The 15,870-nt window shown below is 38.9% G+C and overlaps 1 protein-coding gene across 2 annotated transcripts in view; it reads right to left on the bottom strand.

Annotated features, from left to right (window-relative positions):
* Positions 1-884: 884 nt before the first annotated feature.
* The window catches only part of MAL2 (mal, T cell differentiation protein 2), a 29,538-nt gene continuing 14,552 nt past the window's right edge, over positions 885-15,870 (bottom strand). For both annotated transcript variants that reach the window (XM_012443311.3, XM_012443313.2), the window contains exons 3-4: positions 5,599-5,754; positions 885-3,061 (exon numbers count right to left, since the gene is read on the bottom strand). In XM_012443311.3, the coding sequence (XP_012298734.1) occupies positions 2,990-3,061; positions 5,599-5,754 (228 nt within the window). In that variant the 3' untranslated portion in view covers positions 885-2,989. The remainder of the gene's footprint in view (positions 3,062-5,598; positions 5,755-15,870) is intronic.

The raw sequence follows: 15,870 nt of genomic DNA, 5'->3' as shown, positions 1-15,870 counted from the left end.
GAGGTAAACAGAAATTAAGAGTCTGCACTTTGGAGTTAGACTGCCAGGGTTTAAATTCCAGCTTTCTCACTTGCTAGGTAGGCAGCACTGGGTGTTTGTTAACATCTGTGTTTTAGTCTCCAAGCCTTTAAAATGGGAAAAGATTATACACCCTATAGGGTTGTTATGAGGAGGAATAAATGAAGTAATATTTGAAAAAAATGCTTGGAATATATAAAACATGGTATGAATGCTTTTTAAAACAGAATTCTCTCTTTTTGGCATGGATAGTTATATATGTGTATATATATATAAAATTATATATTATACATTTATATAATTTATATATATATAAATTGTGTGTGTGTGTGTGTGTATATATATATATATAATATATATATTTTGTTTGTTTGTTTTTGGTGAGACAGGGTCTTACTCTGTTACCCAGGCTACAGCCTCTACCTGGGCTCAAGCAATCCTCCCACCTCAGTTTCCCAAATAGCTGGGACTAGAGGCATATGCCACCATGTGCTCAGCTAATTTTTTTTTTATTTTTTGTAGAGATGAAGTCTCTCTCACTATATTGCCCAGGTTGGTCTTGAATTCCTAGGTTCAAGTGATCCTCCTGCCTCAGCTTCCCAAATATTGGGATTATAGGCATAAGTCACTGCACTCGGCAAAATAGAATTCTCATTTAAACTTCCTTTGCAACATCACTTTCAAAGACTTACCTCTTTCACCTTCATCAAAGAAAAAAGACTTACTGACAATTCCTGAGAGACTCTTTTGCACAGAAATATTTTAAGCAGAACTTTTTATACATTGTAAGTCTAGAAGCTCTGTTTATATTAAACCTTTAATTGAATTTCAAAGTAAATGGTACAATAAATAGATGACCACAAAGATTATCAAATGAATACTTTATTAGTCATAACACGTATAAAATAAATTTCTTCTCATCATGGGTCACCAGATTTTAAAACCAACCAACACTTTCTCATTTTTACAACTAAGATAAGTAAAATTCTTAAATTTCATAATTTTTGTTCAACTGCTTTGTCATTCAACTCACAAATCTAGAATGCGATTAATCTACAAATCTAAGTATTCACAGATGTGTCTTAGTCTTGGTCTGTAACAATCTAGAAGCAATCTACTTACAAAAGTGCCACCAAAGCATTTTAAAGAAATCACTTTAATGCCACCAAACATAAGCTTGCTATACCTGGGAAACAAAAATAAAATCTCACAACTAAATTTTAGCAGACTAAACGATTCCAACTTGAATGGACTATATATCCTTATGGCACATTTATGACATATGTAATTCATAATACAGGTTTAGGCGTGTGGTATGCAGCTAGGAAAACCAAGCAAGTAGAATACGAAAAGATATGACGTAAGTATAAAGTCATATGCCTGATTTCCTCAAGCCTTGTTTTTCCCCTCATGTCTTCTGTCTTTATATGTTTTTAATCACAAACCAAGCTTTAACAGGGTTCTTTCTAGAGGATTATTAGATAAATAACACTTAATCATTAAGTACTGATCATGCCACTCATTCACAGTTGTTCTACATTCATGAACTCTAATAGCACTTATACGTGGCACTCCAAGGGGATGCTTCAGCCAGAAAGTAAAGGGCTGAAAGAATAGAGCAATACAAAAGCCCTAATGTGGTGGGAACTGTGGCCTCACTCTAACTTGTTCTTCCATTCAAAGCATTTTGGCACCTTTCCATGACCAGGATCTCTACAGGTAGGTTAAAATACTTTTCTATGCTATTCAGCCAGAAATAGTTTTTGTTCCTGGCTATTCTTATAAAACTGATTTTGTCTTTCTGTCACCAGTGCAAAAACAGTATAGATGTTTGGGCTAATATAAAAACATACAAGAATTTACATATATGTAATACTCTATTCAAATTTAACTCAAAGTAATGCAAAATAATTAGAAGTAAAAACTTAATTATTCTTAGAGCTCTAGTTGGAAAAGTTTCACATTCCACACACAAATATGGGTCTATTCATGCACAGGGAAAACAACTGTATTCTGAAGCATAAATAAATTAAAAGTAAGAAAGACATGAGTAGCTAGATATCAGTTCCAGTAGTGATTAATGGTCTCTGGGGATCCCATTTTAAGGACTCTCAGATGAGAATCTTGCTCAGTTGTTAGATCATTAGTTTGATTAAGCAACTAAAGTTTACTTCATAAATTACTTACTTTTTCCTATATTCAGGACTCTGCCTGAGACAGTTTGAGAAACTATACGCCCCTCCAAAGGTAAGCATTTGACTATTAACACAAAGGCAATGTGATTATTGCATAATGAGACTAAATGTTATGTGGCTTGTCTAGTTAGGTTTATATGTTTTCATGATTGGTTGTTTTACACCAGTGGTTGATAAACGATAGCCCACAAGGTTAAACCCAGACTCCTTGTTTTTATAAAGTTTCTTTATAACATAACCACACTCATTCATTTCTGTATTGTCTATAGCTCCTTTCATGCTACAACAGCAGAACTGAATGGTTGTGACAGAGACTGTATGGCCCATGAAGCACAAATATTTACCATCTGGCCCATTCTAAAACAAAGTGTGCCATTTCCTGTTTCACACTAAAATACAGAGGTCAGTGGGAAGCCTATTTGAAATGTGTTTTTTAAGGAAGTTAAAATTAAGGTTCAGGTGACTCAGCAACCAAACAAAAGGTATACTAATTTTTTATGAACCCTATGTTTGTATTTTATGGACATAAAAGGAAACTTTCAGAAAAGGAAGGGAAAAGGGGAGAAATATAAAAGGCCATTTTTTTTTTTTAAAACATCATAAGAAAATTAACATTCCATCCATGAAATAAACCAAAACTTGAGCTTGGAGTCTCTCCCTACTAAACAAACTACTTTTGGAATGTTTTTACATCTGGACAAAATGGTATCCAAATTGATCAGACATATAAAGTAGACAAATGAAACTAACACACGACTGCCAGTTTCTAAGGAGTGTTACGGTCGCCATCTTCGTAAAGCCAGACCCAAACTGCAACCATAACAAGCTGTCGTCATAAAGGCAAAAATCTAAGAAAAAAGAAACAAAACTTCACATCAGATTTACAACACTGACTTAAAAGCAGTGTCCTAAAGAACCACTATATGAAGATTGACCAATCTCCTAAAGACACTTAGAAAATATTTTGTATTGATTTTTTTGATTATTTGTACAACTGTTTTATTCCCTCATACAATTACCCCCCAATTCCTTTAAACATTTTAGCCCTAATAATTTTCTCATTTATAGACAACTTTACACTGAACATTTGTTCACATGCTGGGCTCACTTATTAAGTATCTGTGGACCCCCAGGCACTGTATTTAAAAACTCAGCATGAAGTTCTATACGTGTAGTGGTTTCACAGCCAAGAAAAGCAGCAACCCTCAGAACCTGAGGATGCATCAAATAATTTCTGTGACAATGGAAAGTAACTTTAAAAGTCAACAAAGACCAGTGGAAATGAATGATCAGGTTGGCTTTCTCTTGTATGGGAGACAGTCCTATGCACAAATCTGCACTCTACTGTGAATTACTGTCCTTAGAATTTAATGAGAATTTCTTCAGCACCAACTGTATGTATATCACTACATTTGGTACATATAAGCAAACAGTAGATAACGTCCTCACCCTTTTGGGGTTTATGATCCATAGAAGACTAAAAGACAAAGCAAAAGCAGTTCAACATGATAAATATTATGGTTTAGCACAGGGGTTCTTAATTTGGAAACTATAGCTCTGGGAAGCAATACCAGATTCACCTATAGACGATTTTCAGTTTAATTGCTTTTCTGCTATTCTTTCCACCCTTCTTCTGCTAATTGACTCTCTGATACATTTCTAATCTAGACATTGTTTTCTAAATGAGAGCAATAGCTTTTGATACATGTATTAGGGAAAAGGAATTTTCCTCCCAATCTAATGTCCCATGGATGGGACATTTCAAAGCTAAAACCATGACTCTTTGTTGTAATCCCACCTTCAGCCTAATTCATTGCAGGCACTCAATACATTTTGACAAATCCTATCAGAGACTTGGGAAACTTATAATGGGTCTTGAAATCATTTGTCTTCTACCCCTCAAAACTCAGACGCTAGACCTGTATTGTCTAATATGATAGCCACTAGCCACATGTGGTTAAAGTAATACTAAAATTCAGTTCCTTCATCATACTGGTGTGCAGTGGTGTGGTCCCGGCTCTCTACAACCTCCGCCTCCCAAACAGGTGGCACTACAGGCACAAGCCACCAGGCCTGGCCCATTCTTAATTCTTTTTTTCCCCCACTTTGAGAAACAGGGTCTTGCTATGTTGACCAGGCTGCTGTAGAAATCCTGGCCTCAAGCAGTCCTCCCACCTTGGTCTACCAAAGTGCTGGGATCACAGGCATGAGCCATGGCTCTTTGGCTTAGTTACTTTTCAATTGCTCAACAGCCACATGAGGCTAGTGGCCAACATATTGGACAGCACTTACAAAAAGGAAAGTTCTACTAGACAGTGCTGCTCCAGACAGATTTCAATGCCTATATGGGGAGTACTGGGTTATTTACAGGCTACCTGGGAAACATAAAACATTAGGGTCACTAATTTGCCATATATTTATATTAAATATCACACTATTTCAGAAAATTTGGACTTCTAGCATCTTAAAAGTGATCTTCAAAAATAATACATTAGTTCTTCAAATCATCTATACAATACAAAATGACAAATTCACTCCAGTATGTGAATTAAAGATGATTTAAAAATTTATAAATGTCCCAAGGAATGCATTTCATCTGCCTATCATCTACTGCAATGGCTGGCATATTTGCCTCCCTTCCTCACCTGCACTTTCCTGAATGGCAGGAACTGCAACTTATTCACCCTATCCTCAACAGCCAGCAAAATTACTTGATATATGGTAGGCCCACAATATCTATTCACTGAATAAAAATAAAGTGCAAACAGCTATTGAATACTAAAGAACCAAACTGGGAAATGTCCCTTACCATTTCTGAAAGTTATAAGAAGCAAAAAACACAGTTCTTTTTGCAGACCCCTCAAAACTCAGACTCCAGACCTGTATAATATGATAGCCACTAGTCACATGTGGTTAAAATTATTAAAATAATATTAAAAATACAGTTCCTTAGTCATACTGGTTACTCCCTATTTCCCCCTCGACCAAGTCTTGGTCTGTCACTCAGACTGGAGTGCAGTGGTGTGGTCTCGGCTCACTGCAACCTCCGCCTCCTTGGGCTCAGGAGATTTTCTCACCTTAGTCTCCCAAACAGGTGGCACTACAGGCACAACACACCAGGGCTGGCCAATTCTTAATGAGAGACGGTGGCTTGCCATGGTCTTATATGAACATCAACCTCTTTATGCTTCAGTTTAATCACCTGCAACCCTGTGAGCAAAGTCATCATGGCACTTTGCTCACAGGGTTATTGTACAGATAATAGCTATGATATATTTAACGTTAATGGCTAGTATTAAAGAGAACTATTGTTGCCTGAAGAGTTTCTTGGAGGCCTTGACAGTGGAGCAGAAGTGCTGGTGAACGGTACTCATTGAGTACTTACTGTGGCTGCTACGTTTATGTTATACTGGTTATCACTCAGGAGCGGCTGCAGGGTCATGGTTGTATTGCAGTGCAAATCATGCAGGGATGTGGCTGCTGCTTCCAATAAAAAGGCTCCAAAATAGAAGACAAACACTGTAAAATGGTAGGCAAAATCCTAAAAGAGGAGAGAAAAGACATCTGCAATTAATAAGGTATTTTTCTGTTTCTTATTTCAAATGAAGTCTAGGTTTAGCAAGATCAAAACATTTAATTAAACCATCCTAATTACATTCTCTGTTTATCTTAGCCTGACAATTCTAAAGCAACTATTAGAATCCAAGTGAAAATCAACCCATTTTAACTGGCGCATTGGTAAATTGGTAAACCTTTCCATATGCTGAATTTTATAATTATGTATTATTTTAATTTGGATTAAGATGTCCATAGAGATCAATGTTAATTAGGATAATATAAAAAAGCCATAACATATGCTGTCTTTAAAATTCAAGTAAAATAGCATTTAAATAACATCTTTTTATTGTGATTATTATATGTATTCATATAAATAATTATTTTTGACCAGTTTATCATTATTTTCCACTGAAAGATACAGATTAAATATATAATTCAATAACGTATATCCATGTTTGTTTCATTAAAAATTAATATGTCATATACTTCCACAAAAAGTATAAGAACTCAGTTGTTACGCTTCTTTGTATGTTGCTGACATTCAAGTGAAACATTAACACTGTTACAGTTCATATGGTCTTACCTGAATTAATATATCACCACATCACTCTTTGTAATAGCTCCCACGTATCAGATAACTTACGTGCGTTGTTACTTATCCTTATAACCACCATTAATTATCTCCATTTTACAAATAATTTTTTTCTTTTCAGTTAAATGACTGTTTAAAGCCATGTAAATATTAATTTTAGGAGGGAGAAAAACCTGTAGTGTGTCTGGTCCCAAAGTCCAGTTTATTTTTTAAAAATTATTTTACTTGAAAAAAATCATTTATTGTGTACCTGTTTTGAAATATTTATATATTGTGGGATGGCTAAATGGACCTAATTAATATATATATTACCTCCCATAATTATCTTTTTTTTTGTGGTGAGAACATTTAAAATCTTTTAGCATTTTTCAAGAATGCTATTCTTTTAGCTATTCTTTTAGCATTTTTCAAGAATATAATACATTGTTATTAACCATAGTCATCATGCTATACAATAGGTCTCTTGAACTTATTTTTCATAACTGAAATTTGTATCAGTTGACCAACATTTTCCCCAGTATCAGCCCATCCCTTGGGAATCACCATTCTACTGTCTACTACTGTAAATTCAGCTTAAGATCATGTGGTCTTTCTGTGCCTGGCTTACTTCACATAACATAATGTTCATGTATATTGCAAATGACAGGATTTCCTTTTTTAAAGGCTCAATTAGTATTGTGAATATGTACTGGATTTTCTTTATCCATTTATCTGCTGATAGACCCTCAGGTTTGAATCTGTATCTTGGCTGTTATGAATAATGCTGTAATGAATATGAGAATGTAGATATCTCACTGATTTTATTTCCTTCGGATATATACCCAGGCCTGGGATTGGCTAGATCATATGGTAGTTCTATTTTTAACTTTTTGAGGAACTTCCACACTGTTCTCTATAACGACTGTACTAAGTTACATTCCTACCAACAGTGTGCAAGGGTTCCCTTTGAAGTCCACTTTCTTTCCTATCAAACCTATTACTGATTTCTATCAGTGTTATAGCAATATTACAAAGGAGAGCATTGTACTGCCTTTGTAAATGCTCATACAGCAAATGATACTGTTTACAGGAATTATTCTCACATCTGAAATACTCTGCTAGGACAAATTTAACTAACCCATGGGTTAAAAACTACAAAGATGTGCTGTGCTTTCTATTAAATAACTCTCATTTGTAAACTTATTCACAAATGCCTTCAAAAGATTTAAGAAAAGTGTTTCATACTGGCCACATGTCTAATCTATAGGAGAGATGCTAAATACATGTGGTTATTCAACAAATACTAGCTGACAAAGGTTCAACTCCAAATTCAAATGTCACCACTTTTAATGGCTAAATGAAATGAAGCTAGATCTTAGTAAGAAAAATTTAATAAATGGTGTTGGGAAAACTGGCTAGCCATATGCAGAAAGCAGAAATTGGACCCCTTCCTGACACCTTACACTAAAATTAACTCCAGATGGATTAAAGACTTAAACAGAAGACCGAACACCATAAAAACCCTAGAAGAAAACCTAGGCAAAACCATTCAGGACATAGGCGTAGGCAAGGACTTCACGACCAAAACACCAAAAGCATTGGCAACAAAAGCCAAAATAGACAAATGGGACCTAATCAAACTCCACAGCTTTTGCACAGCAAAAGAAACAGTCATTAGAGTGAATTGGCAACCAACAGAATGGGAAAAAATTTTTGCAGCTTACCCATCTGACAAAGGGCTGATATCCAGAATTTACAAAGAACTAAAACAGATTTACAAGAAAAAAACAAAGAAGCCCATTCAAAAGTGGGCGAAGGATATGAACGGATACTTTACAAAAGAAGACATACACGAGGCCAACAAACATATGAAAAAATGCTCATCATCACTGGTCATTAGAGAAATGCAAATCAAAACTACACTGAGATACCATCTCACGCCAGTTAGAACGGCGATTATTAAAAAATTTGGAGACAACAGATGCTGGAGAGGATGTGGAGAAATAGGAACACTTTTACACTGTTGGTGGGAGTGTAAATTAGTTCAACCATTGTGGAAGACAGTATGGCGATTCCTCAAGGACCTAGAAATAGAAATTCCATTTGACCCAGCAATCCCATTACTGGGCATATACCCAAAGGATTATAAATCATTCTACTATAAGGACACATGCACACGAATGTTCATTGCAGCACTGTTTACAATAGCAAAGACCTGGAACCAACCCAAATGCCCATCGATGATAGACTGGACAGGGAAAATGTGGCACATATACACCATGGAATATTATGCAGCCATCAAAAACGATGAGTTCGCATCCTTTGTAGGGACATAGATGAACCTGGAAACCATCATTCTCAGCAAACTGACACAAGAACACAAAATCACACACCTCATGTTCTCACTCACAGGCGGGTGTTGAACAATGAGAACACATGGACATAGGGAGGGGAGCACTACACACTGGGGTCTGTAGGGGGGAAATAGGGAAGGGACAGCGGGGGGTTGGGAGTTGGGGAGAGATAGCATGGGGAGAAATGCCACATATAGGTGAAGGGGAGGAAGGCAGCAAATCACACTGCCACATATGCACCTATGCAACAATCTTGCATGTTCTTCACACGTACCCCAAAACCTAAAATGCAATTAAAAAAAAAGAAAAATTAAGAGGAAATTTGTCTGAGATCACTAGACAGTAATTTAATTTACTGAGGTGAATCCTCAGAAACAGTTGATCTTGTAATAAAGAGATTCAGTGACAGGACTGGCAACTCTTGGTGTGATCTGACCCCTTGACTTCTTTACCATTACACACGTTTTTCATGTTGGTCACATTGGCCTCATTTTGGTCTCTAGGAAGAATTTCATAGGTCAAGAATGCTACTCTTTACACATGGTATTGTCTCTGCCAGAAAGGATTCTGCCCACAAGCAATTACTGCTTGCCCCTTCCCGTCTCTCTCTCTCTCTATTCCTACCAATTTTACTTCTTCCGCCCTCCTTTTCAGGAGTATCTGAATTAAACTGTGGTTTCAAGGCTTTCCTGTCCAATCCTATTTCTTCCCCTTTCATCTTTTATAGGTGTTACTTCCCAATACACTTCTTGCGCTCCTTACTCCATATACTTGGGTCATCCTACCTGGCTAGGGTCATATATACTCTTGGTGTTGGGAGAAAGGATATAGTGTGGAATTTATGGCAATGCCAGTGTATAAATTACTATGGAGGTTCCTGGAGTTTTAGAGCCTCTAGAAACCTGCACTGGAGAGTCACAAGTCTGAAAAGCAGCTCCTGGTACTAGGCCTGGTAGAGAAGAAACACTTGATCTTGAGATACCAAGTGGCCAGGCATCCAGAACTGCTTATCTTGAGTTGGGTTCCTTGAAAGCCACTAACTCAGTCAGGTGGTCCAGAGGCTGTCTCCTTGTGATGGTAAAGGCACATATGATACTGACCTGAGCAAGACCAGACAATAAGAGTTAACTGTGTGAGCAGGTAGCCTAGGCTCCCATGTTACCCACCAGAGTGGAACTGCTCTCCTTCCTCAGTTCAAACCTATGGCCACAGGGAAGGAGGGGTTTCCTCAGGAGAAAAGAACCCTGAGCTTCATTTATGGAAGAGTGGGCTCCTGGGTGGTTGCAAGGTGGAAAGGGATGGCAGCTGTACTATATGTGTATTATAGCCACATTTAGAGTTGGCTTTGAAAGACAGTGGTTAGGGAGTATTTTCCCAATGGGTGGAGCTGAGTGATGACACATGTCACACACTTCGCTTAGAAAGGAAAGTGGCCCATGGCTGGGTGTAGTGGTTCATGTCTGTAATCCTAGCACTTTGGGAGGCCGAGGTGGTGAATAACTTGAGGTCAGGAGTTCGAGACCAACCTAGGCAACATGGCAAAAGCCCATCTCTATTGAAAATACAAAAATTAGCTGGGCATGCCTGTAATCCCAGCTACTCAGAAGGCTGAGGCAGGAGAATCGCATGAAGCCGGGAGGTGGAGGTTGCAGTGAGCAGAGATCCTGCCACCGCACTCCAGCCTGGGTGACAGAGCAAGACTCTGTCTTAAAAAAAAAAAAAAAAAAGCCCACAGAGAGATTATATAGACTCATGGTCCATAACAAATAGCCTACTGCACTTGTCAGGGCCATAGGATAAAACAGATCACAGCCTGAGGGACAAGGAAGGGACTAGGCATGAAATGTGACTATCTTTCTGTCATTTGGTAATGCTTACCAGAAGCATCACTTTGGAATGCTGTATAGACAAAAGGACCCTTCTAGTTAATGTTAGCAAGCCTTTGTTATCAACCACCTCATACCTGGCATTGTGGGCACATAAACAGAGTACCCATGGTCAGAGAAAATGGCCATGGAAAGGTCCAAAAGCATGGACTCCTTATTGCCAAAGCTGATCTATCCACTGCTTCCTCTGAATGTTGAACCTGCCAGCAACAGAGATCGACTCTGAGCTCCTGATAAGGTATTATTCTCAAGGGGACCACCAACCAGTCACCTTTAGTAAGTGAATGAAAACTGAGCTCCTACCTTCTTGGAGGGCAAAATATTTCACTCTCGAAAACAGACATGCATAATGGTTATTCTCACAAAAACAGAATTACCTAAGGTACAGATTTATGAATTTGCTTTTCTGTCTCTCAGAGCTTGAGCCACCAGCTATATACAAGGATTTACAGAGTGCCAAATTCACAGGCATTCCAGTCTCTGACCAAGGAAACCAATTCTCAGCAAAGCAGAAGTGGAAACGGGTGCCCACCCATGGGCTGGATCACATACTGTACCACCTAGAAGCTGCTGGTTTGGCCTGATAGCACAGAGGAATGTCTGGATGAAGGAACAGCTTGGGGCACTAGTCTGTGAGGATGGGAGCCATCCATTAGGATGCAGTAAATATACTGAAGAAGAGTTTCTTACAGGTTATTGTGTCCCCATTGGAAGAATGGAAACTTAGGGGTGAAAGCAAGAGTTTCTCCACTTGTCATTTCTAATAACCTGCTGAAATTCTTTATGATTTCTGTCCCTACAACTCTAGGCTTTTCCTGGTTGGGGTCCCTGTCCCCAAAGGGGTAATATTCATAGAGGATACAGCAATGGTCCCACTGAGCTACAAGCTATGGCTACTCCCTGGCCACTTTGGATTCTTCTGCCCAGGGACAAAAAGGCAGGAAGAGGAGTTACCATCTTGACAAAGGTAGTTGCCCCTAATCATCAAGAGAAAACAGAGCTGCTGGAAGTCAGGACGGCAGTAAGGAGTATGTTATGTGCCAGCGCAGGGCGAGGGGAATTATATGTAGAACTCAGGTGATCTACTTGAGGGCTTCTTGGAAGCCCTCTGTGCCTACTGTGATTAAAAACAAGTGTAGCAATGCTGGCCTGAAGCAGTGTGGTTGCCAGGGGTTCTTACTCTCTCAGGAATGAGAGTTTGGATTCACCACCCAGAAACCACTGAGACCAGCAGACAGAAAAGCTGAGAAGAGGAGTGTAAAACAGTCAGTGGAAGATGAAGAAGATAAGTACCAGTTGCCCTTGAGACCAGCTCTAGTGAAAGGAGCTGTCATGTATCCCTCTAACCTCTCTAAGTATTTCCTCAGGAAGAAAGGTGCACTGGAACCCCAGAGGAGCAACTCCCCAGATGCATATGGAGAAATGGATCTACATTATGAAAGGAGAGACTGAGGCCGGGCACCATGGCTTGCACCTGCACTTTGGGAGGTTGAGGTGGGCAGATCATGAGGTCAAGATATCGAGACCATCCTGGCCAACATGATGGACCCCCATCTCTACTAAAAATGCAAAAACTATCCAGGCATGGTGGAGCATGCCTATAGTCCCAGCTACTTGGAAGCCTGAGGCAGAAGAATTGCTTGAACCCAGGAGGCAGAGGTTGCAGTGAGCCGAGGTCATATCACTGCACTCCAGTGTGGCAACAGAGCGAGACTCTATCTCAAAAAAATAAAAAATTAAAAATAAACTTTGGGCTGGGTGCTGTGGCTCATGCCTATAATCCCAGCATTTTGGGAGACCAAGGTGGATGGATCATGAGAGGAGTTCAAAACCAGCCTGGCCAACATAGTGAAACCCTGTCTTTACTAAAAACAGAAAAAATCAGCCAGGTGTGGTGGTGTGCACCTGTAATTCCAGCTACTTGGGAGGCTGAGGCAAGAGAATCATATGAACCGGGGAGGCGGAGGTTGCAGTATGCTGAGATCGCACCACTGCACTCCAGTCCAGCCCAGGAAACAGTGCAAGACTCTATCAAAAAAAAAAAAAAATGCTGGGCACAGTGGCTCACACCTGTAATCCCAGCGCTGTGGGAGGCCAAGGTGGCGGATCACCTGAGGTCAGGAGTTTGAGACCAGCCTGACCAACACTGGAGAAACCCCATCTCTACTAAAAATATAAAAAACTAGCTGGACATGGTGGTGCATGCCTGTAACCCCAGCTACTCTGGAGGCTGTGGCAGAAGAATCACTTGAACCTGGGTGGCAGAGGTTGCTGTGAGCCGAGGCCATGCCATTGCCTCTAGCCTGGGCAGCAAGAGCGAAACTCCACCTCAAAAAACAAACAAACAAAAAACAAAAAACCTGTTGCATCTAATTGTGCACTGCACACATTTTCCATCAAGAAATAAACTGATACTTAGCTGTGAGGAGTGCAGGTAGCTGACAGCCTCCAGCTTCAGTGGATTTGGGATCTGCTACAATGGGTGAGCCAAGGCCACATTCTTCCGGGATATCCCCCAACCCCACTACTGACAGACAGCACAGTGGAGATACCAGTGCTTGGCCACTTGTGCCCAACACAAAACTCTTGAAGGATCGGCTGTGCTCTGAAGTTTTATATTGATGTGGTCAAGAATTTGTGGAGTAGATCAATCTGGGTTTTCTTCCTTATCTTCCTTTTACAAATGTTATCTCCCCTTTCCCTCAAACAAACAGTAACAACAACAAAATGCACAAAAAGCCCAAACCAAAACTCTTGTACTTCTAAACCCATCTTAGAGTCTGCTTCCCAGTGGATCTGAGATGACACATACGTTGTTTTGGCATGCTAGACTTTTGCTTTTTGGCTACTAACATAACATTAATTAATGCATTAATTATGTAACAATTTCTTTACTTATGTTGTCTACTACAACAAACTCTGAGAGTGACTACTGGACCTGTTTTTCACAATTGTATTCCCAGGGCCTAGTATAGTGCTTACTATAGTGCTCAGTAAATATTCCCAACTTCTGGAGAGCTGTACTCATATTTGTATTTGGCCATCCTGAATGTATCATTCTAATTTGTGTAAGAAGTTCTTCCACAAGGCTCACTCATTACATTTGACAGCTCAGATCATTTCTGCTAAGCCAGTGGTTCTCAAATGTTAGCCTGCATCAGAACCACCTGGAGAGCTTGTTTAAACACAGACAGCTGAGTCCTACTCCCAGAGTTTCTGACTTAGCAGCTCAGAGTGGAACCTGAGAATGTCCATTCCTGACACGTCTCCAGATGCTGCTGCTCGTCTGGCCAGGACCACCATTTGTGAACCTCTGCCCTAGGCCCCCAGCCTCTTTCTTAGTCACCTTCATGTGCTCTTGCTCTTCCACCAACCTTCTCAATGCTCACACCCCCCAGAGCACTGCCCACTTGTGTTCCCCTTTTCCTGGGCAACCTCAGCCTCAAGCATAGCTTGGTTTTTGTTTTCTTTCTCCACAAGTGGCTATATCCTACATTCTTATCTTAAGCCCATGCATTGCTCTTCAGTTCAGGGTCAACTTCCATCTACTAGTTTAAATAAAAAGTTGCATTGTATACAGGGGGATGCCGGTTTACATTAACAGCAAGAAAAAAAGATGACACCCACTTTGAACCTTAGTTTTCTCATTTTTACAAATGAGAACAAGAATAGAGGACATGTAGGATATTAAGCAGTGGATGGAGCTGGAGGCTGTTATTCTAAGTAACTCACTTATTATTTGAAAACCAAATATTGTGTGGTCTCAGTTGTAAGTGGGAGCTAAGCTATGGCACTGGAGACTCGGGAATGGGTGAGGAGAGGGGAGGGAGGGATTAAAGAAAAACAAACTACATATTGGGTACAATGTATACTACTACTCAGGGGACTGGTACACTAACATCTCAGATTTCACCACTATGCAATGCAATTCATCCATGTAATACAAAATCACTTATACCCTACAAGCTATTGAAATAAAATAAAAATATGTTAAGTGATGTCCATAACAGGCAAATGATCAAATGTGTACCAGTTATACTTTGGGGGAATAAAGGGAAACATGTTTAGCTGCATAGGACTTTTAAATAGTTCTATTTTTTTTCTAAAATGTATCTTTCCTTAGTACCTTTCCCGTACAAAGGAGACTATAAATTTGTAATCTTCTGTTTAAAGTTCAACAAAAATGGTATTTTTTCCTTTCCATACACACACAAATACAGAAAAACTATTTCAAAACCAAAATCTCATTATTTGCCTGGAATACAATGAGGCAAGTATTTAGCACTTTATATCTGTTATTAGATATTATATTTTTATTTCACTATATCAAAGGTAGAAAGCTCAGGAAAAATTACTGAAGCTATCTATCATGAATGTAAATTTAATTTCTTAAAAACTAGAAGAAATAGTAAACTCAATATCCTACAACAAATACATCTAAAAAATAAGTTCTTTATCAAAATGCATTCTTGCTTCCTTTAAGCATGGCATAAAGTGGTAATAAACTATTATCACAGGGGGAAACCATTATTTTTGAGCCAACAGTTCCAGAATGTAACAATTGAAAATTGTTGCCAGCTTGTGACAATTCCATTATATACATGGCTAAAAAGTTTTCCTGGGAGAGAGTATATAAAATATGTTACCAAACTATCAAAAGCATGCCATGCAATTAAAAAAATGACTAAATAACAATCCCCATCAAGCTAACATTGACTTTCTTCACAGAATTGGAAAAAAAAAAAAAAAAAAAACCACCTTACACTTCATATGGAACCAAAGAAAAGCCTGCATAGCCAAGAAAATCCTAAGCCAAAAAAAAAAAAAAAAAAAAAGCTGGAGGCATCGGCTACCTGACTTCAAACTATACTACAAGGCTACAGTAATCAAAACAGCATGGTACTGGTACCAAAACAGAGATATAGATCAATGGAACAGAGCAGAGGCCTCAGAAATAATGCCACACATCTACAACCATCCGATCTTTGACAAAAACAAACAATGGGAAAAGGATTCCCTATTTAATAAATGGTGTTGGGAAAACTGGCTAGCCATATGTAGAAAACTGAAACTGGACCCCTTCCTTACACCTTATACAAAAATTAACTCAAGACAGATTAAAGATTTAAACATAAAACCTAACACCATAAAAATCCTAGAAGAAAACCTAGGCAATACCATTTAGGGTGTGGGCATGGGCAAAGACTTCATGACTAAAACACCAAAAGCAATAGCAACAAAAGCCTAAATAGATAAATGGAATATAATTAAAGTGCTTCTGCACAGCA

This window comes from Aotus nancymaae, unplaced genomic scaffold (genome assembly GCF_030222135.1).
Source record: "Aotus nancymaae isolate 86718 unplaced genomic scaffold, 86718_ANA_hifiasm-v0.15.2.pri h1tg000036l, whole genome shotgun sequence".
Lineage (NCBI taxonomy): Eukaryota > Metazoa > Chordata > Mammalia > Primates > Aotidae > Aotus > Aotus nancymaae.
The sequence above is the reverse complement of the archived record's forward strand: the minus strand, read 5'-3'. Positions and strand labels throughout refer to the sequence as shown.